At 44.7% G+C, this 27,717-nt stretch overlaps 2 protein-coding genes across 6 annotated transcripts in view; one reads left to right on the forward strand and one right to left on the reverse strand.

The window, feature by feature from the left end:
• Positions 1-9,949, reverse strand: part of IARS2 (isoleucyl-tRNA synthetase 2, mitochondrial) — a 35,484-nt gene extending 25,535 nt beyond the window's left edge. Inside the window, exons 1-11 of the mRNA XM_029047303.2 lie at positions 9,690-9,949; positions 7,799-7,921; positions 6,374-6,533; positions 5,183-5,331; positions 5,045-5,094; positions 4,842-4,951; positions 4,584-4,674; positions 3,467-3,582; positions 1,682-1,851; positions 1,206-1,296; positions 739-890 (exon numbers count right to left, since the gene is read on the reverse strand). Coding sequence (XP_028903136.1) covers positions 739-890; positions 1,206-1,296; positions 1,682-1,851; positions 3,467-3,582; positions 4,584-4,674; positions 4,842-4,951; positions 5,045-5,094; positions 5,183-5,331; positions 6,374-6,533; positions 7,799-7,921; positions 9,690-9,917 — 1,440 coding nt within the window. The 5' untranslated portion in view covers positions 9,918-9,949. The remainder of the gene's footprint in view (positions 1-738; positions 891-1,205; positions 1,297-1,681; positions 1,852-3,466; positions 3,583-4,583; positions 4,675-4,841; positions 4,952-5,044; positions 5,095-5,182; positions 5,332-6,373; positions 6,534-7,798; positions 7,922-9,689) is intronic.
• Positions 9,950-10,325: 376 nt separating this feature from the next.
• BPNT1 (3'(2'), 5'-bisphosphate nucleotidase 1) lies at positions 10,326-27,616 on the forward strand. 5 transcript variants are annotated; one of them, XM_007672369.3, is made up of 9 exons: positions 10,326-10,454; positions 19,138-19,265; positions 19,525-19,629; positions 20,548-20,655; positions 21,549-21,597; positions 22,333-22,424; positions 24,875-25,072; positions 25,419-25,524; positions 26,770-27,616. In XM_007672369.3, coding segments are annotated over exons 1-9 (936 nt in total). In that variant the 5' UTR covers positions 10,326-10,453; the 3' UTR covers positions 26,919-27,616. The 5 variants fall into 5 exon arrangements, with proteins under 5 accessions (XP_007670559.1, XP_003431384.1, XP_001511649.2 ...); XM_003431336.5 differs by lacking the exon at positions 10,326-10,454 and adding an exon at positions 13,315-13,457; XM_001511599.6 differs by lacking the exon at positions 10,326-10,454 and adding an exon at positions 15,752-16,121.
• The last annotated feature ends 101 nt before the right edge of the window (positions 27,617-27,717 follow it).

The raw sequence follows: 27,717 nt of genomic DNA on the forward strand, positions 1-27,717 counted from the left end.
ATTACTTCAATCAGTTTGAATTTGGTAAGATTTCTTCTTCACTGGATTATTGGGAGGCAACTACGGATCCAAGACTTCGAGTGTTACTATTTCTTTCAGCATTGTAATTTCCTTCATTCCAGATTTTGTATCATCACTGCTACAACTAAAACTGTACTTCAATGGGATTTTTTTTTTTTTGAGAAATTAAGAAGAAAAATTTCTACTTTCTGTTGAAGGCAGATTCTGAAAAGGAGCAACTATGGTTTATTACTTTAAGATAACTGATGGTAACAGGTAAGCTCCTAAGCTTAATATTTTAGGTTGGCTAATGATAGATAATTTCAAAATAAGCAAACCAAAGTAGACATCAGGTTGAACAACAGTTATAAATGTCTGAGGGCAAGAGACTGAGTAAATTATTAATTATTTCTATTTAAACCACCTCTATAGCAAATTGCTGTTCTCTACCAAAGCCAAAGTTGAGGCAGGATGGTCTAAGCAAAAAACATGTTTGGGAGTTTGCAAACTTGGTCCTTGCCCGAGCAATGCCAGTAAGAGTCTGGAATCTGAGCAAGTCATTTGACTACTACTGTTTCTCAGTGATATTTGGCCCTCTCTCCCCACAAGTATATCAGACAGATAAAATAAAATCAGCGATGAGAAAACTCTTTGGAAAATAAAAGCACTGCCCCAATTGAGGGTGGTGCTGCTACTGAAAAAAGTCCATATAATAGGGTAAAATGTCAAGTCACATACCTTAGCCGTAGCCTTGATATCTGATATATTTACAAACCATTGTTTGCTGGCACGGATAATTACTGGTTTCTTGGTCCTCCAGTCATAGGGATAACTGTGGATAAATTTCTCCTCCTTCAGCAAATTGCTTGCAGACTGAAGCATTTTAATCACTAAGAAGAAGCATTGAAAATGCCGAGTGAATGAGACAGAGCACAATCTGCAAAAGCCTTTTCCAGGTTTAACGTTTTTTGTCCCAAATCAACAACAGAATTCCACAATGACAGTCAATAAAATAGCTAAAACAACCCAATACCTTACATTAAAAATTTTGCTTTCCCCCATAATCTTTTCAAACTGTAATAATTCCATGCTCATGAGACAATGAGAGAGAGAAGGGGTTGGAGAGACAGAGATATCCTATTGGCTAAATTATAAAAACAGAGGAAAACACCCCACACCTTTATATCGCACTATAAAATACTGACCAATATCAGTTCCTTCTTCAAGGACACTCTTATTTTGAAGTTCACTTCCTGCTCCTTCTGTGAAAACTCCATTTTCATCCACTAAACAGTCCTAGAAACATACAATTATGTTTTATTTCACTAAACTGTTAACATGCTCATTTTATTTGGCCAATGCAGAAGACAAACGAGGAATGCACGGTAACATCTGACAGATCCTTAATTTGTTTCAGATTAAGATACTAGCCACTGATTTGGCAAGCATGAAGCCCAACAGCTGGAGCCTAGCAAATCCGAAAATAAATAAAAAAGGAAAAGTAAGCGTATTAGAATCCTGAAGTTAAAAATGAAAACCCTCCAGATTTTTTAATATACACCTCATCTTTTCTGGAAACATGGACAAATAGGAAAAGGATCACACTAAACCATGAAAAAGTAATAAAGGATTTCAATTCTGCAAATGAAAGCTTCGTTAAAAAAGAAAAAAGAATCGATACCATCGACAGCTTGTGATCGGACGCCACACTGTAGTCTTCCATTCCATGAGCTGGGGCCGTGTGAACCAACCCAGTTCCTGCAGTCATTGTTACATGGTTTGCAGGCAGGAGAGGGGAGACTCTGCCAGGAATCGTTGGGTGAGCACAAGAACCACTTTCCAAATCCGCTCCTAAAGAGAACAGACATGGAAAAAAAATTCACCTGGGCTTTTCCAGCGGCATTCCTCAAATAAATCAAAGGTTCTCCGCAACCAAAACACAAAGGGTACAGGAAGACCCATTTTCTCAGAATCTAGACCTCCCTCTCTGAATTGCAAGCTCCTTGTGGGCAAGGAACGTGTCAACCAACTCTATTGTACTGAGCTCTCCCAAGCACTTAAACTGCTCTGCACACAGTAAGCCCTCAAACACGAATGTTTGAGAGAACAGGGTTGGACGGTCTTTATTTGGATGGAGTTCTGATAGGAAGTATGTGGTTGAGTGGAGGGTAGTGCGTTCATTCGATCGCACTTACTGAGCGCTTACTGTGCGCTAAGCATTGTACTGAGGGCTTATGTAGACACTTACAATTTCTTGGAGGAGGGAAAGGGAGCTCCAGGATCCAGTGCAATAGGAGCCTTCAGATTTCCACATTCGAATTCCATGACCACTTTGGCCAGAAATGGGTCCTGCCCACGAGAAGGCCTCATGGGCGCTGCTCAAATATGCAGCACCATCTGCTTACTTGCCACTTTGCACGCTGTGCCCTGGCAGGGACCTGACCGGCAGGGAACGGAAGGGACATCGCCCAAACCACTATCATACTCATTTCCTCCTCACGGGACCAAGGCTCATCTCCCAATCAACCATATTGTACAGAGCTGGGGAGGGTAGGAGATATGATCTCTATCCTCAGAGTTGAAAATCTAGCAGGACAGAAGGTAAATTAGAGCTAGGAGGAAGTTAAGAGTACCTAAGTGCCGTGGGGGTTGGTGCACACTCAAATTCCTAGGCGTGATAAAAGTGCTGCTGTAGAACCAAGAAGAATATCAAGTGAGAAGCTGAAGAGATTAATTGGGGAAGGTCTCCTGGAGGAACTGTGATTTCAGAAGGGCTTTGAAGATGAGAACTATGGTCTGCCTCACATGGAGGAGATGGATTCCAAGGCAAGGAGGAAGAGCATGAGCAAGAGGTCGGCGGGGAGAGAGGTGAGAACGAGGCGCAGTGAGGACAGCTTGAGAAGAAAAGAAAGTGCAGGTTGCAGATAGGGGAGTGAATAAGAGAAGAGAGTGATTAAATAGGAGGGAGGAGCACTCTTCTCAAAAGGAGATCACCCTCACCTCATTATCTTTGGGTCCGACGTAAATGACTTCACCTGACAACTTCTGGCCGGGATCTACAGCCCCTCACAGCTGGGTTAGGGACTTCACAAAACAGCACTCTGTGCCATCTTAGGTGAATTGTGAGATATATTTTGGAGCTTATCGACACGTCGTTACTCCATCAAGGATCAACCAAAGCAAGCAATCTATCATATATGACGGTGCTAAGTCTTTATTCCCCCATGAACGTTTTCAGACATATGCACAGGGTATGAACGTTTGTACTTGATATTCACATACCTAAATCTGTTCAATGTTCAGCATGTCTTTATGCGCTAAGGTCTTTTTGGGTCGGACTGTAAGCAGATAAAAGGCAAAGGGCCGAATCTATTTAAATGACTTTGTCCAGGACCTAGGAAAATGCCACACGCAGTCTTAAGAAGCATTTCCAATGATGATGTCCCAAAGGTTCACAGAGCCTTACCTACAAAGGTTGAAATGACTTCAAACCTTGTTCCAAAAGTTGCAGCTACTGATCCTACTCGCTCAGCACCCAGAATGTAAAGTTCTCCAGAATTCGAGCACTTCACGAGGGAATACCTATCGGGCAATTTTTGGAGACAATTACTAATATTAATAAAGCATGGGTGACAACTGAAAAGAGTTTTTTCCCTACAAGAACAAAAAAGCCATTCAAAAGGACTCCCCCCACTTAATTTTTTTCCTTGAAAAAAATGCATTATTTATACAGCAATTTTGTAAATGGAAAAAGTCAAACAGAACAATTTACTGCGTTAAAAAAGATTGAATTCTCATGTCCGTACTAGAAATATAATCCCCTGCAAAGTAAGTAAATTAAGATGATGACTAGTTAGTCTAGGGGTACAATCAGATGTCAGGGAGGAGGCAGCAATGGGGGAATCCAGGGCCCCAGCAAAAGTATCAGGAGAAGCAGGAAGAGAGCTGGCCCAACGAGCCTATCTATATCTCCACTGGCTTCTCAGTCATTCATTCAATAGTATTTATTGGGCGCTTACTATGTGCAGAGCACTGTACGAAGCGCTTGGAATGGACAATTCCTTAGCTTCTCAGCAGTTGGCTGAGCTGCCTCTCTCCCCTTCCCTTCTGACACTCCTCAAAGGGAGCAGGTAGCAGATGGTGACTGGTCAGATATCAGCTGCACACACAAATAATTTCTGCACAGCTCACCAACCATCAACCTTACTGTCTTAACCGAGTAGATCCATGAGCACCCAAGCATCTCTACCGGTGGTGTGGATACGAAGCCCGGATAGATGGATAGGGAAGCAGTGTGGCTTACTGGGTAGAGCTCGGGTCTGGGAGTCAGAAGGATCTGGGTTCTAATTCTGGCTGTGCCACTTGTCTGCTGTGTGACCTTGGGCAAGTCACTACACTTCTCTCTGCCTCAGTTCCCTCATCTGAAAAATGGGGATTAAGACTGTGAGCCCTACGTGGGACAGGGACTGTGTCCAACCCAATTACCTCGTACCTACTTCAGGGCTTAGTACAGCGCCTGGCACATAGTAAGCAATTGGCAAATACCACATTAAAAATCCACATCCATAGAGTTAAATGCATACTTCAGTTTGGGCATGTAACAAACTGCTTGATTAGCTGGAATTGTCCAGGGCTGGGTGGTCCAGATCAGAACGCTAACAGGGGATGAGCCATCTGTAAGTGAAAAGAAAATGTTTGTTATATTGGATTCTCCCAAGTACTTAGAATAGTGCTCTGCACACTGTTAAGTGCTCAGCAAATAAGATTGATGATAATGATTTCAAGGAACCAAAAATAAAAATCAAATCGACACATTAAAATCCAACTATAAAAAATCCTACCTAATAAGGAGGCCAATTGAGGAGGAGGGTTCAGCAGTGGGAATCTGACATAGACAGAACGACTCACGTGCTCAGGAACGTACTCTAGTTCAGCTTCGGCCAATGCAGTCCTGTATTAAAATTTTTTTAAATTGGGAACATTAATGCACTGAAACCCAGGGCTCGCGATTTGCCTATTTACTGTTGCCAAAAGACAGCAGTACCTTGCAGAAGGAGACCAAAAAACAGGCTTGAAATCTCTATAAACCAAACCCTAGAAATGGAAAAGAATAAACAGTATTAGCTCAGTCATTTTACTTTAGGCTTTTAAAACACTGTGAAAAATTCTGGCAATGAAATACCTTATCATACATTTGATGGAAAACTTTCAACTGTCTGGCCTCATACTTTCCGTCAAACGTATAGTAGCAATTGTCCCAGTCTGCCATCACGCCCCAGCGAATAAATGCAGATTTCTGTTTTGCAATGGCTGCTTTTGCAAATTCTCTTGCTGAAAAATAGAACCAATCTTCAATATAAACTCACAAAGTCTTTAATCAATAATGCAATGATCTTAACTGGCCCAAGGCACGGAACAGACAAGTATGTGACCGGGATTAGAACCCATGTCCTTCAAACCACGGAAAACCCTCCGACATGGAAAAACAGGACACTTGTCCAGTAAACGAGGAAATCACAGCCACAAAAAATGGAAAAGCACCTGGACTGAATGGCATAATATAAATAATAAGATGATTTGTGGTATTTGTTAAGCGCTATGTGCCAGGCACCATTCTAAGCACTGGGGTGGATATAAACAAATCAGGTTGGACACGGTCCCTGTCCCATGTGGGGCTCACGGTCTCAATGACCATTTTACAGATGAGGTAACTGAGGCACAGAGAAGAAAAATGACTTGCCCAAGGCCTCACAGTAGATAAGTGGCAGAGCTAGGATTAGAACCCACGGCCTTCTGACACCCAGGACCATGCTCTATCCATTAGGCCATACCGCTTCCTCCAGACCCGTGGAGGTATGGAGGTGGCACCCTGTTTAAACACTAATACAACCTCTTCCCACAGCATATGGAACCCACAGGAGATGCCAAGGGATCTCAAGGTTGCCTCCATCATCACCATCTTCAAGAAGGAGAAAGGTGAGATTGCAGCAATTTTGGGGATATACCTATTCTGTTACATGGTACTGTCCCAAGCACTTAGTACAACACTAAGCACATGGTGAGCACTCAATTAATACGACTCATTGATCTGACTACTGTCCACCGCCCGTAAGATCTCAGGCAGAGCAATCCTGGACCAACTAGAGGAGAACATCTCCACCCAAATGCTGCTGGAATCACCGTGTGCCTTCAGATGCCAGTTTAGCAGAGCAGACATGCTGTCTGCAAGACGTCGAGCGCTGAAAACTTGCAGAGCGCAGCATGAAGGCCTCTATAAATTTTCAAAGACTTTCCACAGGCGTGATCTGGACTCCGGAAATCGCTTAGAAAACGTGGCTGGTTTGTAATCTTTCCTCCCGTAAAGGCAGCTTACCTTTCTCTCTAATTTCCATCGGGGAAAGACTCTGGGTGTCTCCTCCAAATTCTGACAGTGCTTTTAATTCGATGGGTAAGCCATGACAGTCCCAACCTGGCACGTAATGGACCTTAGAACCTCTCATCATATGGAACCGATTAGCGATGTCCTTTAAGATCTATCAAGAGCAAAGGATTATATCTCTTTGTCTGAAAAAGTATCTAGACAATCTAAAACGGGAACGGGGTCTAAGTCATCACCTCCAAGCACTCGGCCTTAGAGACGGATGGTCCCAGCAGTGATTGGACCTATGTGGCAGTGAGAGGCCTACAGATCTTGGTTTTCTATTTAATACATTACGATATAACAATCATAAAATATAATTCTTATATTTAAAGGGAATTCTATTTCCCTAGCTCTCTGGTTACCATTCCCTGCAGCGCTCCCTCCGCCTGTTGCGGCTTTTCCCAGGTCTGATTCCCTTCCTACTGAACAGAAGCAGGAATGGACCAAGGAGAAAAGTCCTGTGACTGGAACGAGGACGGAAATCTGGAATCGGTGGCCTGGGTATCTTTGAGCCTGCTTAGTGGCTCTGGAAGGTGGAAAGAGGCACTCTTTCCAGGGCTGAGGGACTGCTGCCGTAGGTCCAGGACACCCAGCCTGATTAAAGGTGATTGTCACTTCACGGCACATTTACAACTCACCTCCGTACCCGGCACTCTCAACCTCCCTCCCCAAGAACCCAGAACCACCTCCTAGCCAGAGCACATCTTGCCCTTAGCCAGCATGAAGCTGGGAGGGGCGCAGTGGACGGAAAAGGGCCATGTGCGCTACGAAGAAGCCATCGGTTTGGGGGACTCTGAACCCGTCACACACCAACTCACTGCTAATCTACACCATAGACGCTCCCTGGAGCTCAGAAGAGCAGCTGAGGTTACAGAGGGAGAGTCAGAGGACTTCCTGATCTCCAGCTGCCCTAGGTAGTTATCACCAACAGCATTTATACAGACCATCTGGGAGCAAGATCCTATAATGGATCACTGGAAGCATTAAAAAAAAGTAGAATGCACGGTTCTCTGGATTGCAAACTCCTTGGGACACATCAGAGGGAAATTAGCTTCTGGATCCTAAGGGTTTCTCCCAAGAGTTTCTCTTAAGCCTAAAGACTCGGGCTATCGGCTATGGCAGCTGTGGAAAGTTAATAGCACAGCATATGGTCGACGCAAGCAGAGCGATCACCAGTTATTATGCACTGGAGTTATGACCCCGAGTTGTCTGTCGGGCAGATCAGACTGAGGCTGAAGAGTGTAGGACAAACTTCTTCTGGTTCTATGGCACAACCACAGGTACCTGGACTACATATATACCGTGACAGTTCAAAAACGACTCCTTAGAAACTCCGATGTTTTCAAGTCTTAAAATTCGAATAAAAAATAGAATTACCTTGTTTAAAGCATGACCAATATGAGGGTCACCATTGGCATATGGAGGCCCATCATGGAGACAAAAATCTTCCTTTGATTTTCTTTCTCTTTGCCAAGAATAGAGTTCTGAAAACCCACATTTCTGTCGGGAAAATATAAAAAAGAATGCCAGGCCTCAAAAACCTAAAAGTGACAGAGTACTCTTTGGGTAAAAATACTGTACAATTACCCTACTTTATACTGAGGAGTTCCGAAGAAAAAGAAGTGCCTTAATTCACTTTTTAAAAACTTGTCTGCCGAGGGACCGTGGGCAAGTCACTTTGCTTCTCTGGGCCTCAGATCCCTGATGTGTAAAATGGGGATCGAGACTGTGAGCCTCACGTGGGACAGGGACTGTGTCCAACCCAATTTTCTGGTCTTAATTCCAGCGTTCGGCACAGTGCCTGGCACTCAGTTAGTGCTTAAAAAAATTCCACAATTATTGTTCTTCTTCTTCTTCTTTTTTCCACTAGGCGAGGTTGCCTCCTGGTGACCAGGAAGAACATTTTTTCTCTTCCCCTCCTCAAGTTGCTGCCAGGCTCTCTGCTCTGACGAAGGAGGGTCCCGGGTGGGGGCAGAGCCTGGGAGTGGGGGCAGAGCCTGGGAATAGGAGCAGAGTCTAGGAATAGGAGCAGACCCTGGGAGGTGGTATTTGTTAAGTGCTTACTATGTGCAGAGCATAATAATGTTGGTATTTGTTAAGCGCTTACTATGTGCCGAGCACTGTTCTAAGCACTGGGGTAGACATAGGGGAATCAGGTTGTCCCACGTGGGGCTCACAGTTTTCATCCCCATTTTACAGATGAGGGAACTGAGGCACAGAAAAGTTAAGTGACTCGCCCACAGTCACACAGCCGACAAGTGGCAGAGCTGGGATTCGAACTCATGAGCCCTGACTCCAAAGCCCGTGCTCTTTCCACTGAGCCACGCTGTTCTAAGGGCTGGGGTAGATACAGGGTAATCAGGTTGTCCCACGTGAGGCTCACAGTCTTCATCCCCATTTTACAGATGAGGTCACTGAGGCCCTGAGAAGTGACGTGACCTGCCCACAATCACACAGCTGACAAGTGGTAGAGTCGGGATTCGAACCCATGACCTCTGACTCCCCAGCCCGGGCTTTTTCCAGTGAGCCACGCTGCTTGAGTGAGGGCAGACCCTGGGAATAGGGGCAGACTCTGGGAACCGGGGCAGACCCTGAGAGTGAGGGCAGGCCCTGGGAGTGGGGACTGAGCCTGGGAGTGAGGGCAGACCCTGGGAGTGAGCACAGACCATGGGAATAGCAGACCCTGGGAATGGGGCAGACCCTGGGAGTGAGGGCAGGCCCTGGGAGCGGGGGCAGACCCTAGGAATAGGCGCAGACCCTGAAAGTGAGGGCAGGCCCTGGGAGTGAGAGCAGACCTTGGGAACAGGGGCAGACCCTGGGAATGGAGCAGACCCTGGGAATGGAGCAGACCCTGAAAGCGAGGACAGGCCCAGGGAGTGAGAGCAGACCTTGGGAATAGGGGCAGACCCTGGGAGTGAGGCCAGACCCTGGGAATGGAGCAGACCCTGGGGGACAGCGCAGACCCTGGGAATAGAAGCAGACCCCGGGAATGGCGCAGATCCTGGGAATGGAGCAGACCCTAGGACTAGAAGCAGACCCTGAAAGCGAGGACAGGCCCTGGGAGTGACAGCAGACCTTGGGAATAGGGGCAGACCCTGGGAGTGAGGCCAGACCCCGGGAATGGAACAGATCCTGGGAATGGGGCAGACCCTGGGAGTGAGGGCACACCTTGGGAATAGGAGCAGATCCTGGGAGTGGGGACTGAGCCTGAGAGTAGGAGCAGACGGTGGGAGTGGGGGCAGAGCCCGGGGGGGGGGGGCCCGGGTACCTGCTGGACGTGCAGCTCCGTGTTTGGCTGCTGGAGGCCGAGCAGCTTCATGGGGAAGGCGGTCCGGGGCAGCAGCACCGTGGCCCGGTACTTGCCGTGGTCCGGGTCGGGCTGCCGGACGCCGGACGCCGACGAGGAGGAGCAGGAGGAGGAGGAGGAAGGAGGACGGCCCAGGCCGCCCAACGCCCGCAGCCCGGCCGGGCCTCGGGGCCGCAGCGCCCAACGCATGGTCCAAACCCGCCGCCGCCCCCTACTGCGCCTGCGCCCCGAGCTCCGCGCCCGGAGCCCCGCGCATGCCCAGCCCCGTCCGCCCGGCCACAGCCCCGCGCATGCCCAGTCCCGCCCACCCGTCCGGAGCCCCGCGCATGCCCAGCCCCGTCCGCCCGCATACCCAATCCCGCCCGTCCAAAGCCCCGCGCATGCTCAGTCCCCCCCCCCCGCCCGTCCACAGCCCCGCGCATGTTCAGTCCCCTCCGCCCGTCCACAGCCCCACGCATGCCCAGTCCCGCCCGTCCGTCCACAGCCCGCGCATGCCCAGTCTCGCCCGCAGACCGCCTCCCGTCCCGGCAAAACCAGGCCCCAGTCCGCGTTTTGCCGCTCGCCGGAGAGGGATGGGGGGAGGGGGGCCTGCTTACTCCTAATCATCCGTTTGTATTGATTGAGCGCTTACTATGTGCAGAGCACTGTACTAAGCGCTTGGAATATACAATTGGGCAACAGAGAGAGGCCATCCCTGCCCAGCGAGGGGCTAATAGTCTAATCGAAGTAAGCGATTCTAATCTAATCATCAGCAGCATCATATTTCTTAAGCCTTACTATGGGCCATTCATTCAAGACTATTTATTGAGCGCTTACCATGTGCAGAGCACTGGACTAAGCGCTTGGAATGGACAAATCGGTAACAGAGACAGTCCCTAAGCGCTGGGGTGGATACATACAGTAGTAAGAATAATAATGATGATGGTGGTATTTGTTAAACACTTACTATGTGCTAGGTACTGTCCTAAGCGCTGGGGGTGGATATAAACACTAATAATAATGATGATGGTGGTATTTGTTAAGCGCTTATTATGTGCCAGGTACTGTCCTAAGCGCTGGGGTGGATACAAGCAGTAATAATAATAATAATGATGGTATTTGTTAAGCACTTACTATGTGCCAGGTACTGTCCTAAGCGCTGGGGTGGATACAAGCACTAATAATAATAATAATGATGATGATGGTGGTATTTGTTAAGCGCTTACTATGTGCCAGGTACTGTACTAAAAGCCGAGGTGATTACAAGCAGTAATAATAATGGTGGTATTTGTTAAGCACCTACTATGTGCCAGGTACTGTCCTAAGCGCTGGGGCTGGATAGAAGCAGTAATAATAATAATAATGGTGGTATTTGTTAAGCGCTCATTATGTTCCAGGTACTGCCCTAAGCGCCTGGGTGGTTACAAGCAGTAATAATAATAAGGGTGGTATTTGTTAAGCACCTACTATGTGCCAGGTACTGTCCTAAGCGCTGGGGGAATACAAGCAGTAATAATAATGATGATGATGATGGTATTTGTTAAGCACTTACTGTGTGCCAGGTACTGTACTAAGCGCCGAGGTGGATACAAGCAAATCAAGTTGGACCCAGCCCCTGTCCCAAATGGGGCTCACGGTCTCAAGCCCCATTTTACAGATGAGATCACCGTAGCCCAGAGAAGTAAAGGTTAGCGCCGGGAGCCGGATACAAACATTAATCTAAATAAATAAATTACAGAGGTGCTAATTATGGTATTTGTTAAGCGCATACTGTGTACCAGGCACTGTACTCAGCTGGAAACCCTCGAAACTGATTTAATAATATAACAACATGGTGTTTGTTCAGCACTTTGGCTTAGTGGAAAGAGCCTGGGCTTTGGGGTCAGAGGTCATGGGTTCGAATCCCGACTCTGCTACTTGTCAGCAGTGTGTCTGTGGGCAAGTCACTTCACTTCTTGCTGCCTCAGTGACCTCATCTGTAAAATGGGGATTAACTGTGAGCCTCATGTGGGACAACCTGATTACTCTGTATCTACCCCAGCGCTAAGAACAGTGCTCTGCACATAGTAAGCGCTTAACAAATACCAACATTATTATTATTATTATCGCTTACTATGTGGCAAGCCCTGTGCTAAGCCCTGGGGGAGATTTAAGATCATCAGGTCCCCCCTGGGGCTCACAGAGTAAGGAGCAGCGAGAACAGCTATTGATTAATTCCCTGTTCTGCTGATGAGGAAACTAAGGCACAGGGAAGTGACTTATCCAAGGTCACCCAGCAGAGCCGGAACTAGAACCCAGGTCCTCTAACACCCAGACCGGTGTTCTTTGTCTTAAAAGGGAGTCAAACGGGGAGGATGAAAGCTCACCTCCTCCAGGAGGCCTTCCCACACTAAGCTCCCCTTTTCCTCTGCTCCTCCTCCCCTCTCCCTCAACTCTACCCCCCTTCCTGCCCCACAGCCCCTGTGCCTATATGTACATATTATTCTATTTTATTGATGTATCTATATAATTCTATTTATCTTGATGGTATTGATGCCTGTCTACTTGTTTCATTTTGTTGTCTGTCTCCCCCTTCTTCTAGACTGTGAGCCCCGTTGTTGGGTAGGGATTATCTCTCTCTCTGTTGCCGAATTGTCCTTTCCAAGCGCTTAGTACAGTGCTCCCAATAAGCACTTAATAAATATGACTGAATGAATGGATGAGGGTAGAGAGGGGCAAACAGGCTTGCAGTGGGATACCTGGCTGGAAGGAGCCAGGGTCCCTCTAGAATGTAAACTCGTTGGGGGCAGGGAATGGATCTACCAACTCTCCTAAGCGCTTAGTACAGTGCTGGGCACCCAATAAGCGCCCAATAAATACGACTGAAGGGATGAGGGTGGAGAGGGGCAAACAGGCCTGCAATAGGACACCTGTCTGGAAGGGGCCAGGGTCCCTCTAGAATGTAAACTCGTTGGGGGCAGGGAACGCATCTACCAACTCTCCTAAGCGCTTAGTACAGTGCTGTGCACCCAATCAGCGCCCAATAAATACGACTGAATGAAGGGATGAGGGTGGAGAGGGGCAAACAGGCCTGCAGTGGGACACCTGGCTGGAAGGAGCCACATCAGGGGCCCCTCTACAATGTAAACTCTTTGTGGGCAGGGAATGGATCTACCAACTCTCCCAAGCGCTTAGTACAGTGCTCTGCATCCAGTAATAGCTCAATAAGTACTACTGATTGATTGGAGGAGCTGCAAAGATTGATGGTTGGGAGCCACAGAACCATCCTCAGGAGGGCACGGCTAACGGGGGCTCATGCGAAAATCAGGCCTGGATTTTTCCCAAAGGGGGGAAGGAGGGGATTAAGGGGGGGGGGAACGCTTCATATTCTGGGCATGCGTAAAGAAGGGGGCGGGGGAGAGAGGATTCTCTATATTCTGGGCATGCGTAAAGGGGGGGGGGAGAGAGAAAAGTCTCTATATTCTGGGCATGCGTAAAGGGGGGGGGGGAGAGAGAGGAGTCTCTATATTCTGGGCATGCGTAAAGGGGGGGGGGGAGAGAGAGAGAGAGACAGAGAGGGGTTATATTCTGGGCATGCGTAAAGGGTTGGGGTGGAGAAACCTCCATATTTTGGGCATGCGTAAAAAACATCGCCGCCTGTCATCTGCCCTACGGTGCTCGAAGAGGGACCTGCCGCTGAAAACGCGTCTTGCCAGGCCCAGCCCTCCTCCTGGCCTCCTTAACAAGAATTAGTGCAGGTTTAGAGAGCAAGTAAGTTTCTCCCTACATCAGTAATCCCGATAAGTAGGAATGTGGACGGGTCCAAGGGGACCCTAAATGAGTATTTGGCCAGATACTAAGTGTGATAATGGCAGGAGACAAAAATAATAGGAGTAGTGCCTGCTTGGTTCAAAAGCAGGGCTGGGGAACTGAGTAGGGATGTGACCACGTGTGGTTTATTTCCTACCTTGTTCAGATTTCGCTGATTGAATGTCTCGAGGTTTATGGGACCAAAAATGAGGTTTAATTGGTACGTGCATGGAGAAGCCCCCCACCCCCCCCCCCCCTTTCTACACCTGAGCTCCAGCTCAAAGCCCAGTAGGTTTGCTGCAGCTGCAGGGATACCAGTAAATAGCAATTTGGGGTTTTCAAAGATGATACTGCTTATGGTGAAATTTTTCTCTCCGTGCACAGGAATGTGACTGAAAAGACACAAATGTCTGGCCCACTTCTAGTCTAGCCCATTGATGAGATGAGAAGCATCTGGATCCAGTGGATAGAGCATGGGCCTGGCAGTCAGGACGTGGGTTCTAATCCCAGATCTGCCACCTGTCCGCTTTGTGACTCTGGGCAACATTTAGCTTCTCTGTGCCTCAGTTTCCTCATCTGTAAAATGGGGATTAAGACTGTGAGCCCTAGGTGGGACAGGGACTGTGTCCAACCTGATGAGCTGGTATCTACTCCAGTGGTTAGTACAGTGCCTGCCACATAGTTAAGCACTTAACAAATACCATTAAAGAGACAAAAAAAAAAAAAAAGATGGCATCAGACAGGGACAGGTTTAACGAGTTTCTCAGACTTCCAGCCCAGGCGTGAACACTCCTTGCATTATGTATCTTAAAGAGCAAAGAAACAGGATAGCCCCTCTTGAACGTAAACACTCCCATTTTCAGATCAGCAGGGAAAATAAAAACCTTCCCTTTGCTGATTTTCCTGTTAGTCTTTGTTCATTTATTCTACACTTCAGCACCAGAGAAAACACTTGTATAAGAGCAACCGGGGCAAGTATTTATTTCACCAATTGTCAGCCCCAGTGACTACAGTTGCAGTTAACTAAAAGGAATGTAATTGAAATTTCAGAAATAGCAAAAAAAGAAATCAAATGTTCCCTAAAGCAATGGGTGGTTATCAAATGATAAACACGACAAAGGGGGTTTTCACTCTAGTTGAAATTTACTTTTCATAAGGGTTCAATATGAAGTACTTGACTACATCTACAACTAACGTAGTAGATAGTAATTTCTGCTGAAACATGATCTTTGTGTTCTTGAAGAACTTCAAGAGATGAGACAATCTCTTTTGATGGAATTGGGTTAGGGGGTAGGTGATTTGAAGATGCCACCATTACTGACATTTTTCAATACAAATTCCTATATTATTGTTATTACTGATCTTGTAGTATTGTCCACCACCAGCAGAATGCTTTACATTCTCGCCTCTCATATCACTGTACTAAATGCCCTAAAATTTAAGAAACACAAAGTATGGGTAGAGCCCTTTAAGGTTGAGGCTCACATTGGGTAGTGTAGCAAAATCATGCTTTGGCCAATCCCACATGCATTCACACCTTTTTTTTTTTTTTTGCCTAAACTACAGCTACCTGCCCCAAGTTGTGAAACAGGTTATATCTAGTATCAAGTCATGTTTGGGGAAGAAGGTTCCAGAATACTGTACAATGTTATATCTAAACTGGGAAATGAAAATGTGTTAGAATGGAAATTACTGTATTAAATATGTGAAAGCAGCATTTTCTTTGCTGTAATTAGCTTATAAAACGATCTCATCCTTCATTAACCTGCTTACATAGGTGTGTTCATTTTGGTTATTTCTTTCTGGTGATTGCCAGTCTTCTTTTCCTGTGTGTAGTCCAGTGTTATTTCCGTCTTCCTCTCTCACAAACTTGCCCCTCACACTCTGCCTCTTTGTGACTTTATCTCTCTGCCCTTCCTCTCTCTTTAGATCAGATCGCCTCTACTGGCCTTCCTTTAGTTCTCTCCCCCACTACACGATGTAGTGGATAGAGCACAGGCACTAGCAGTCAGAAGGACCTGGGTTCTAATCCCAACTCTGCTACTTATCTGCTCTGTGCCCATGGGCAAGTCACTTCAATTCCTTTGTGCCTCATTACCTCATCTGTAAAATGGGTATTGAGACTGTGAGCCCCACATGGGACAGGGACTGTGTGCACCCCAATTTGCTTGTATCCACCCCAGAGCTTAGTACAAAGCCTGGCACATAGTAAGCCCTTAACAAAAGCCACAATTATTATTACTATTCTTCCTCTCTTTGCCCCAGCACTCTTTTCCCCCAACTCCCTTTTCCTTCAGTCCTATCACAGATGTGGCCCATGACTACTTACAGTTTTGTTCTCTGAGACAGAGGGAAGGAAGGGGTGATAAAAAAAAAATAGTGTCCTAGATACTAGGAAACTGGAGTTATAGGGGATTAAATGGTAGTATTTATCAAATACCTACTATGTGCAGAGCACTGTACTGAGTGATAGGGAGGGTACAGTAGAATTAGTTGACATTATCAAAAAAAAGTACATCTGAACTTTTTTACTGAACACTGTGTGGTCTAAGATTCTCTTTGCCAGTACTGACATTCACTCAGTTGACAGACACCTTGGAGAATGGAAGCTATCAGTTTACCTAGGTACGTATTCAATCTTCTATTTGGATTATTTTATGAGATCATTCATTCAATAGTATTTATTGAGCGCTTACTATGTGCAGAGCACTGTACTAAGCGCTTGGAATGAACAAGTCGGCAACAGATAGAGACGGTCCCTGCCGTTTGACGGGCTTACAGTCTAATCAATAATAATAATGTTGGTATTTGTTAAGCACTTATTATGTGCAGAGCGCTGTTCTAAGTGCTGGGGGAGATACAGGGTCATCAGGTTGTCTCATCTGAGGCTCATAGTTAATCCCCATTTTACAGATGAGGGAACTGAGGCCCAGAGAAGTGAAGTGACTTGCCCAAAGTCACTCAGCTGTCAAGGGAGGCAGGATTCAAACCCATGACCTCTGGCTCCCAAGCCCAGGCTCTTTCCACTGAGCCAGATCAAAAAACATATAATTAATTTTATACCCACTCATACTTATTACAAACACACCTATGTATGCATATGTGCATGTGTGTGTGTATCTTGGCCATATTTCAAAGTGGTGTAATTTGAGGGTCAGGAAAGAAAGTTTATAAATTTAGGGTTTTAGGACCCAGGAGGTGTTCTTGGAATTTAAGAGAATGAATTTGGTTGGGTGGGAATAAGGAAGAGGTTGCCTTCTTGCTCATTTGTTCTGCTCTATCCCGTGCACCAGCCCAGAAACAGGTATTTCTTCCATTTTGGAGCAATAAATGATTTGGAAGCTGAGCTTCTTAATCAGCATTTAAGGAGTGCTTAGTTAGAGATTTTGTGTTTTGCTAAGTGATTTGCGACAGAAATGAATGATGTGTTTTCTGCACTTCTATGTCTAGTTTCATTTTAAAGTAAGGTGATTGGGAAAGTCAAGAGGAAAAAAAAAAGAACTTCTTTCATTTGGGAGCAGTTCAGGGACCACAAGAGAAATAGCCAACTACATTAAAAATCAGGTTTAAAATATCAATTCTTAAGTCCCTATTGTGTATTACTGCACTTTGGAAGTTTGAAGTAAATTTGCATTACATGCTCTTTATTTGTTCTAAGCATACAGACAGATTTGTTTTTGTTGTGGGTTGGTAAGGGAAGTAATTTATTACAAAGAAAATAGGGAATCAATTTGGCAAATGTGAAAGAAGAAAACTGTCATAGTTGAAGTTTAACAACTCTAATTTTTTTCTTTCAGTAAACTGAGATTGTTGTATAACTAGGTGAAAAGTAATGCTTATCGGTCAAAACCAAAAAAAAAAAATCAAGAAAAAATGACCCACCTTGAGCAAATGGAAAAGTTGTGGAAGATACCAGTGTATAACAACAAAAAGTTATAAAACTTTTTGGTATTTAGGGACTTCCAATTAGAGATTTGGAAATGCAACCAATCGAGATTGGCTGGCAGGGGGTGATATTCTGGAAAAAAAGGCAAATTCAGCCCTCTAAAGATTACTTCCGTGCTTTCAATCTTTTTTAAATTGACTCTGGATTATTGTTGCTACTTTTTAAAAATAAGATCTTATTAAGTAATTGGCAGAAATATCCAGTTCTTACTTGGTTTAAATATAAAATGTGGTTCTAATTATTTGTCTAATGTTCTCTCCCTGACCCTGTTCTCTTCAAGCCTTGTAATCATCAATCCCTTGTCAGTCTCTCAGCCTCTCCCTGTATTTTATCCTTGTGTGGTTTTGTGTTTTGGGTGTGTTTCCCCCAGGAGAGCCGGAGATTGAAGGAGGACTGAGGCACTTACACAAACAGTAACACTTCCTCCCCCACACCCCAGATGTCTCTGGGGCAGAGCGGGGGAAACAGTAGCAGGTGCAGAGTCTGTAAGAGAAACTACAGCCGAGAGCCTCTACCCGTGCCAACAGAGGCCGTCTGTCATTCCTGTCCTACCTGTCCACTGTGGCATCCATTAGAACCAGAGAGAATCACCTCTGACAGACCCCGCGTGCTCCAGACTAAAGGGCGCACACGATACCACACGCATTTCCTGGGCACAAGTCGTAACGTGCTCAATCAGTGCTATTTTTTTAATGGTATTTGTTAAGCACTTCGTACTAGGCACTGTACTGAGCAGCGTGGTGGATTCAAGATAACCAGGTTAGACGTAGTCCCTGCCCCACATGGGACTCACGGTCTTGATCTGCATTTTACAGATGAGGTAAATTAGGTGACTTCCCCAACGTCACCCAGCAGGCAAGTGGCAGAGCTGGGATTAGAACCTGGGTCCTTCGGATTTCCAGGCCCGTGTCCATCCACCGGGACCCGCTGCCAGTTTATTATTTATTGAGGACTTACGGTCTGCGGAGCACTGTGCTAAGCACAGTTGGTAGATACAAGCCCTGCCCTCAAGGAGCTTATAGTCTAGAAAGCCCAAATTTGGCCCATCCTAGAGTATTTCTCAGGAGGACCTCCAGCTTCCCCATTTGCTCCAGCGCTATTACACTGTCTCCCAGGTTCAAATAAACTCTAGTGCTCTTTAGAGCTGTAGAACTTGGCAATGGGAGCCAGAGCTTTTACTTTTTTTATTTTTAAAGGACAGAAAGCACCAATTTCCACATTGGTAGCAGACAGGAGTTTATTAAGTGCTTACTGTTTTCCAAATACAGTGCTAAGCTCTGGAGTAGATGCAAACGTAACAGATCAAAATCCCACAGAGGGCTCTCAGACTAGATGGGAGTAGAGAGATAGACCCAATGGCAGCAATAATAATGATTTTGGCATTTGTTAAATGTTTACTCTGTGTCGAGCACTGTGCTGAGCGCTGAGATAGATACAAGAAAATCAGGGATTACACAGTCCTTGGCCCACACGAGCCTCACAATCTAATTAGGAGGGAGAATGGCTATTGAATCACATTTTACAGATGAGGTAACTGAGGAACAGAGAAGTGAAGTGACTTGCCCCAGAGTCACAGCGCAGACAGGTGATGGAGCCGAGATTAGAACCCAGGTCCTTCAGAATCCCAGGCCCGTTCTCTACCCACTAAGCCACGCTACTTCGTGCACTATTTCACTTCTGCTGCTTTCCTTTCAGTGCTGATAATGGCTTCCAACCCAACTGTGTTGATGCGCCTAGTAGCCTCTGCCTACTCCATTGCCCAGAAAGCCGGAACAATAGTCAGAAATGTCATGGCTGCAGGAGACCTGGACATCGTGGAAAAGGTACTCACAGTCACTGAATTGACTGCATGCTGTACCGATTCTCTTTATATTTATATTCATTCCCGTTAGCCTGTAAACTCCTTGTGGGCAGAAAAGGTGTCACTTCTTTGTTTTGTACTTCCCAACTGCTTAGTGCTTGCTTTTGGATGACTGCCCGGAATGCTTTCTGTACAGTACAAGGATCTGTGCATTAAGAACTAGACTGACAGTAGCTGAAAAATACCTTTATCATGTCTAACATAATACCCTTCTTTTGTAGACGAGTGCTTCAGACCTGCAGACCAAAGCAGACCGATTGGTCCAGATGAGTATATGCTCGTCATTGGCACGAAAATTCCCCAAATTGACAATTATAGGTGAAGAGGTAAGAGTGTCTACTTGTAAAATATCCAGTTTATCTGTTTATATCTGATTTACATCTATGTATATCAATCAGACACTGTTAAGAGGATGTTCATAGGCCAAACGTTAGATTTAGGATGGATTTTCAAGGCGGTTCCTATGGCCAGGAATAGGAACCAAGCCTTCTCCTGGCTCCCCTGCTGCCCTGAACTAAAGGAAAGAGAGTTTTAGGCTAAGACCAGGCCTGCTTCTGTGTCTGATCCCAGTGGCTGCACATTGAAAGACACAGTAGAACCCTGCAGGCTCATACAGTGAGCAGCCCATGTGGGGAGAAAGGTGAACACTGAGTTTTTGTGGCGGGTGCGTTGCTGTATATGAAGAGAACATTCCAAGCAGGAGAAAAAGTAGGAAAAATGGCTCAGCGGACCCAAAGAAGAGTGGTTCAGGTGGTCAGCGGGTTGGCTTGGGCAGCGAGGTGACCCTGAGTAGGTGTATGGGACAGGTCAGAGGGATAGTTAAGGGGAGAGTTGGTTAATGGTCATTTAATAAATCTTGAGAGAGAAATCCTTCTTTTTCCCCCTCTTGCAAATTTAGTCCATAGCAAGAATTTAGGAAGAGGGAGCTAGCCAATCCTGAGTTGATGAAATTGCAACTCTGAGCCCCACGTGGGACAGGGACTGTGTCTAACCCGATTTGCTTGTATCCATCCCAGCGCTTAGTACAGTGATTGGCCCACAGTAAGTGCTTAACGAATACCACAATGATTATTTTAGGGATAGTATCTTTCATCTTTAGTGCCCACTTCCAAACTCTTAATTCAGGGTTTTGCACACAGTAGGAGCTCGATAAATACTATTGTTTGATCAATTGATTAATTGACTGCTGGCACTCTAATTCAACTGAGCTCCTGCAGCCCCCAATGCCTGTGTCTTTTCTGAAGGACCTACCCTTTCAAGATGTGGATCAAGAGCTGATTGAGAGTGGCCAGTGGGATGAAATTTTGAAGAAACCTTGTCCCGTGCAGTACAGTTCTATCAAAGAGGAAGATGTAAGCTTAATGTTTGTTCTTTAACTAACTGGTACGGTCTCAAAGAAAGAAAAGAAAATAAGAAATATCATTTTGTTCATGCAGCTGTATTAAATTGAATCCAGTGGTTGTGAAAGATGTCTGTCCTAAAAATTAAATTTTCTCATGCGGCTGGAATCGCATCAGTTGTGTAACTTAGCTCCGGCCTACTGATATGTATGTCCCTGCACCCACGGAACATGTCTACCAATTCTGCTGTATAGTATTTTGATTTACTTGTATTTACCCCGGCGCTTAGTCCTGTACTGAGCACATACAGCCTAACAGATATCACAGTTACTATTATTATTACTACTCTCCCAAGCAGTGTTCTGCTTGCAGTAAGAGCCCAGTAAAGCCCACTGATTGAACTAACGTATTTAGGGATAAGAATAATTCGGTTGCCCAGCCCTTTTGTGTATTATCCTTTCTAGACTCACTATCAAAACTGTTTTCCACAAATTCTTTTTCAGTGTGAATCCTCAACTGGATTGCGACTATCCGCTCCAATTTAGTTGCTTTTGATCAGTTTGGGTTCTGATGACCTCCGCAAAAAGTTGTATTTATCAATTCCAGGAAGCTTCTTTTGAATTTGGAATATTACAGTTCCTCTTTGATTCCAGATATTTGGCAGTTACTGTGAAATTTTGCCCTTTCTTGCCGTCACCCTAGCAAGGAGCTCTGGGGACTATACAAGCTATTGTCTAATGAGAGTAAAGTGGGTTCTAGTCCTTGAGGAGCCCACAGGGTGTTACAAACAATGTAAGACTAATTAACAGAAATACTTGTGATCGGACAGGCACACAGATACAGGAAGCTGCTCTCCCAGACACTCACATTCACAGGCAACCTAATCCCTTGTTGACGTTTTTCAGCTGGTCGTTTGGGTCGACCCTCTGGATGGCACCAAGGAATACACTGAAGGTCAGCTTCTCTCTTCAACTTACATTTCTCCTTGACCAGAATTTCAACTGTTTACTTAACATTGGCTGTAAATGATGGCAGAGGCAGTCTCTCCTTCCAGATCGATCTCCTAGAATGTAAAAGACCAGAGGACTGGCAAACAAATTTTGGAAGGGATCAGACTGAGAACTGGGTAGCGTTTTTAACACGATCCCCGATTTCGCAGTGGAAGTGAAGACTTACAGGAGTCCATGAATAAATAATGGCAGAGGTAGTCGCAGGATGGGAGGTGAAAATGTATTTCCCTATTCAGTCCTTGGTTTTAGTCAGGCCCAGGGCATCTGCTAATGGCCTGGCACAGCTTCTTGGCACCAGAATCACCCCCACTGAACTTCAGCAGATCCGCCAGGTCCTGGGAACCTGACACCTAGATTTTGGGGGTGGATGAACTGGAGTTTTGAAAGATTAAGTGGCTTTTCCAGCTGCACATATTGCCAGACAGATTTAGGAGACGTAAACACTCTTAATCCTCACGCATCTATTCTACAAGTAGACCAAACTCCTTCCAAGATAAAATCCACATCAAGCTTCACACTCAACTGTCATTATTTATCTCCTATACTGTAAGCCTCTGAAAGTCACCACGAAATGGTGAAATAAATTTTGGAATAAGTGTGAGGAAACATGTCTGAATGGAGCAGGAGTTAGTCCCAGCTCTTTAGAGGAAAAATTAAATATCTGTTTACTTGTGTACAGGTCTTCTTGACAATGTCACAGTCCTTATTGGGATTGCATATGAAGGGAAAGCAATAGCAGGTGTTATCAACCAGCCCTACTACAACTATCAGGTATGAAATGCACTGGTGGAGAGGGATTTAATTGGTTTAATAATCATATGGTTATTGTCCTGGAGAGACCATAAGAAGTAATCGGTTCCTCCCCCAATCTACAGGGAAAATGCCCTTGAAGAAAGATGAAAAATCTCTCCTATTTTCAACAAATACTATTATCTGATTGATTAATTTGTCATGACGCTTATCCTTTAGGAGACTTGTCTATCTTACAAAGGTTGTATTTTTGATTCAGGCAAAAGGGCAAGATTTGCTTTGAGTCATGTTGTTGTTAACTGAGTTGTGATCAGAATTTTTTAACAACAAAACATTGGCCTTTTCATTGGCCTTTTTAACTACACACGTTTTAATAGGTGAGCTCCACCTTCAGTAGCGTGTTCTTCAGATATGAAGAACAACTCTAACTATATGATTAGAATAAATCCAGGAAACCCCATGTGCCCCTTGGTCTTTTTTTCCCAATCTTTGCAAAACTTGTAGCTCCTGTAAATTTCCAATAGGGTTCCACATAGAGAGGGAGACATAACCTGGGAAAACAGTCCACAGGGTGTTTAACAATTCGGAACCAAACACTCTCAAATATCCGCAGCGATCGAGATGATCGCTGACATGAATAACGTGGATAGTCCAAAATCCCCTAGTCCACTCATTCGTTCACTCGTTCGTTCATTCAGTGGTATTTATTAAGCGCTTACTGTGTGCAGAGCACCATACAGAGTGCTTAGGAGAGAACAGTACAACAATAAACAGACAGTCATCTCCAGTTACCATCACCCCTGCCCCCCCAGCTGCCACTCGTCCTTCTGGAAGTGACTTTAAGGAGAAGAAATGGCTTGACTCTCCAGCCTGTGGGATCAATGAGGGTGGGTCACAGTGAGATGGTTTCAGACCACAGTGAGCCACCCAAAAGCCCAGTCATCAGAGAAGGAAGCCCCTTGGGATCAGGTAGATGGTGAAGATATGTTGAACAGTGGGTGAAAAGTGGTTTGGGGACCACCCAGATCTAAGGATTATCTGCCTTGGAGAATAAGGATAACTAGACATGTACTCAAATTCCAAAGGAGTCTCCTTTTCCTGTCATTCTAATGAATGGACATATTAGATGGAGACAAGATGACACAAAATGATTCTAATGGAACTCCCAAACTGGAGCCCACTACCTTCCATACAGCTGACTTAGAGAAGCAGCGTGGCTCGGTGGAAAGAGCACAGGCTTGGGAGTCGGAGGTCGTGGGTTCTAATCCCGGCTCTACCACTTTTCTGCTGTGTGATCTTGGGCAAGTCACTTCACTTCTCTGTGCCTAAGTTCCCTCATCTGTAAAATGGGGATGAAGACCGTGAGCCCCACATGGAACAACCTGATTACCTTCTATCTACCCTAGTGTTTAGAACAATGCTTGGCACATAGTAAGCACTTAACAAATACCATCATTATTATCATTATTATTGCAGCAGGCCATGCCCAAAGAAGGTTCCTCCCTTTCGAAACTTGTACCGTTTGGTGAGGAGGGATTTTAAAAACATTTGTAAGGCACCATAGGGTGAATTTGATCTCTTTTGCTTCATGGGTCGAAAGTCCATATAGTTATTGGGCTTTTTTCGATTGGATGTCTTGTTGGGAAATTCTGTCGCAGTAAAATGGGCAGGTTAAAATTGTGGGAGCTTTGATGTCCTCTTGTAGCAAAGAATTGCTGCTGGGTAATCAACAGGCTCTAGAACTGCCGGCCTGCTTGAACATCTCAAACAGACACACAGGAAGCCGCTCTAAGCAGTTCAACCGCGTCTGAAGTGACTTTGTCAGAATCACCGAGAGAAGAGAGCTGTCGGTGTCTCTCTCAGCCTCGCCTTTCAATGACTGTTCATTGTCCTTAATCTATGGAGGCCACTGGGTTCTGTGGGCCTCTTTTCATTGGGAGACCTCACATTTTCCTCCCCAAGTCAATTTGTAACTGCTTTCCTCTAGACTTATGACAGTTGGTCTCCTCTGCTGTAGGAGGCAAAATCAAACTCATTGCTATTGTTATTATTATGATTGTTGTTATTATTATCCTTTTATCTCCATTTTGGGATTGGGCTTTTTCATGATACCTCATGGAGCTAAATAACTGTCTGTGACAAATGATGTCCACAATTTTACTTACAGTGGCTAATTCCAGCAGTCAACAGAACAATAGTATCTATTAAAATGTATCTATTTTTCTGAGTTGTGCCCATAATTAAAACTTCCATTTGGCATCTTTGAGACCAAGCTGTTATGGCAATGGGAAATAAATGCTCGCTAGCTGATACACTGGCCCCTTGTTGATGTTGAGGTCTTGCTATTTTGTATGGTGCTATTATTATTATGAAGCACAAAGAATGAGATTAAAATACCATTTACACTGTTCAGGGACGATGATTTTATGTACAACTATTGCAAATGATTTTTATTCTACTCAACCGTTTAGGCAGGATCAGGTGCCGTGTTGGGAAGGACAATATGGGGCATTTTGGGCTTGGGAGCCTTTGGGTTTCAGCTCAAAGAAGTGCCTGCTGGGAAGCATATTGTCACCACTACCCGCTCCCACAGTAGCAAGTTGGTAAACGACTGCGTTGATGCCATGAACCCTGATCTTGTGCTGAGAGTTGGAGGAGCAGGAAATAAGGTAAGAAAAGGGATCCCTCACTTTTTGTCAAATTTGATCACCATCCTTGATGGAGAAAAAGGCTGCCCGTAATTCTTTTAATGTTAAGTAAGATCAAAGAGGTAAAAATGTCATCTTGGGGTTTAATTGTAAAACACAAAGCCATAAAACCTTTGAATTTCAATTCTATTCACCTGCATTTCATTTTATGTTTCCGAGTAGCATGCTACTCTTACTGTCGGCAGCTCCTGCCTTCCTGCTAAGACACCTTCTATTTGATAAAGTGTGATTGAACTACAGCCCGTCTGCTAGATTGTAAGGTCTTTGACATTTAATAGCACCTTAATACTTTTTTTTACCTTAACAGATAATTCAGCTTATTGAAGGAAAGGCCTCTGCTTATGTATTTGCCAGTCCTGGGTGCAAAAAGTGGGATACATGTGCTCCTGAAGTCATTTTGCATGCGGTGGGAGGTGAGCAAACTTTCTAAGCTTCCAAACTGTTTGAAGATGGTAGAAGGGGATTCCTGTTCTTTCATAATTTACCTTGAACATTCGACTTTGACAGGATGCCCTATTTTAGCATTGTTTTTTGTACCAGAAGCTGTAGAACTCTTGACTTGTGCGTCTGCATCTGACTTTGAACTCAGCATGGATGAGTGGGAGTGGAGTTTAGCGGTAAAATTCTCCACTTGATATATTGGAGAGCAAAAATTAACTGTTGGTGATAGCGAGAGCAAGGCTGCTCTGTAAAAAGCTGTCCTTTCTCTTATCTTTTTGTAATTAAGATATTTTTTGGGGGAATAATTTATGATTTGCAAAGTAATATGTGAAACAGGAGAATATCGGATTTAACTTTCACTTGTTTTACATCAGTGGCTTTTGGCTAGCTGGTGGTTTTGCTATATCATACATAAACACCTTTTTAATTAATCTTTCGTTAACCCCAAAGGTATATATTGAGCACCATTTTTACCACAGAATCTAGGTGCTAGCCAGCATTATTCAGAAAGACTCTATCCTATGATAATCTCCCAACAAACATCTTTTCACTTTTCCATTCTGTTTTTTTATTTGAAGGCTTTGTCTTTTAAAATGTGTTCTCAGAGGTTGGACTCTCAATCCAATCATTTGATTTTTCCCGGAGGTACCCTAGCTTATCTTCATCAGGGTATTAATACCCAAGCTCAGTTCTTTTTTTATTTCACAATACAGCCCCCACATTCCATAATTATCTTCCCAGAATTCATTCATTCAATAGTATTTATTGAGCGCTTACTATGTGCAGAGCACTGTACTAAGCACCTGGGATGTACAAATCGGTAACAGAGACAGTCCCTGCCCTCTGACGGGCTTACAGTCTAATCACGATAAACAATCCAAGAAGAAATGTAGCTGGTTTTGGTGGGCATATTTCTTGTCAGATTTATCAAGAAATAATCCTTGAGGGCTCCACCCACGTGACTTAGTTCAAGGCTCCCCATTAGGGAGTCCTGGGCAAATTTGACTGACTGACATTATCTGTATCCCACAGAGCCCTAATTGTGGGGGACAGCTTATTTATTTGCCTCTCCCAAGCACTTAGTACAGTGCTTTGTACACAGCAAGCAGTCAATAAATACGACCGATCGCTATGCCATTAACCAGCAGGGAGGAGGGGAGGAAGAAATCTTCCCTTTTTGCAATAAGCAATATCATACATGAATGTCTCTCTTGCAGGCAAGCTAACCGATATCCATGGCAATCCATATCAATATGACAAGGATGTAAAGCACATGAATTCAGCAGGAGTCCTTGCCACTTTGAGAAATTATGACTACTATGCAAGTCGTATCCCAGACGCCGTTAAAAAAGAACTTTTGCCGTAAGGGAAGTCTTGGTCCACTTGTCTGCGAAGACGTTTTCTATTCCGTGAGAAAGCGAATAAATGATTCAAGCGGTTATACGGAACTTTCACTTTAAACATTTAACGATCGGTGATTTTGTTTAGACAAAAAGGCGTACAAGGCATGTGTGATTTTTAGTGTGAGTCTTGACTCACGGAAACCAATAGGTAAAATTATGACATTCGAAGTCTCATCTTGAAGTTGGGGGTGGGACAGTGGATACTACCCGTAGCCATGGTGCATTTTGAGCGTATGAAAGTGCACGTGGCATACAGTCCAAAGCAGCAGAGTGTGTGCAGATCAATCCACTTTTAAGTCCTCATCACAGAGCTAAGGTTGAATCACTCTTGCCTACTTGGTATAGAGTGACTCCTAGCCTGCAGAGTTGGCTGTTTCCCTTCCTCACGTTAGTGGAAGTAAAAGAAAGATGAGCTTTGGGGGCTGACATTTTAATTCAATTGAACTATCATCATTCCTTTCTTATGAAGCGGATTCCTTTTCCAATTTTAGAGCAGAGAGACGTGTCTAAATTGCTTCCCCGGTTTTAGTTTGCTCAGTTATTTTTTAGCCTTCTCATTTCTAACGTGCTTCTTTGAAGGGATAGTGTAGATGCTAATTGTATAGAGTTTGATTTGTGGGATCCATTTCCTTTATAATAAAGTTCTGAGGTGTTTTATGTACGGATTGTGTGTATGCCTTTCGTTATTTGAGAACCATCGTCAATCTCTGTTTCAAAGCTTCCGCTGGTTGTGCTTCATAATCCTTTAACCTTGTGAAGGGA

The sequence above is a fragment of the Ornithorhynchus anatinus genome, chromosome 19 (assembly GCF_004115215.2).
Source record: "Ornithorhynchus anatinus isolate Pmale09 chromosome 19, mOrnAna1.pri.v4, whole genome shotgun sequence".
NCBI classification, from domain to species: Eukaryota; Metazoa; Chordata; class Mammalia; order Monotremata; family Ornithorhynchidae; genus Ornithorhynchus; species Ornithorhynchus anatinus.

Excerpts from the sequence above, each read along its gene's own strand:
- BPNT1 (XM_007672369.3), top strand. Across the intron at positions 20,656-21,548 it reads GTTCTATCAAAGAGGAAGAT|CTGGTCGTTTGGGTCGACCC; the intron begins GTAAGCTTAATG and ends GACGTTTTTCAG. Across the intron at positions 25,073-25,418 it reads TTGGAGGAGCAGGAAATAAG|ATAATTCAGCTTATTGAAGG; the intron begins GTAAGAAAAGGG and ends TTACCTTAACAG.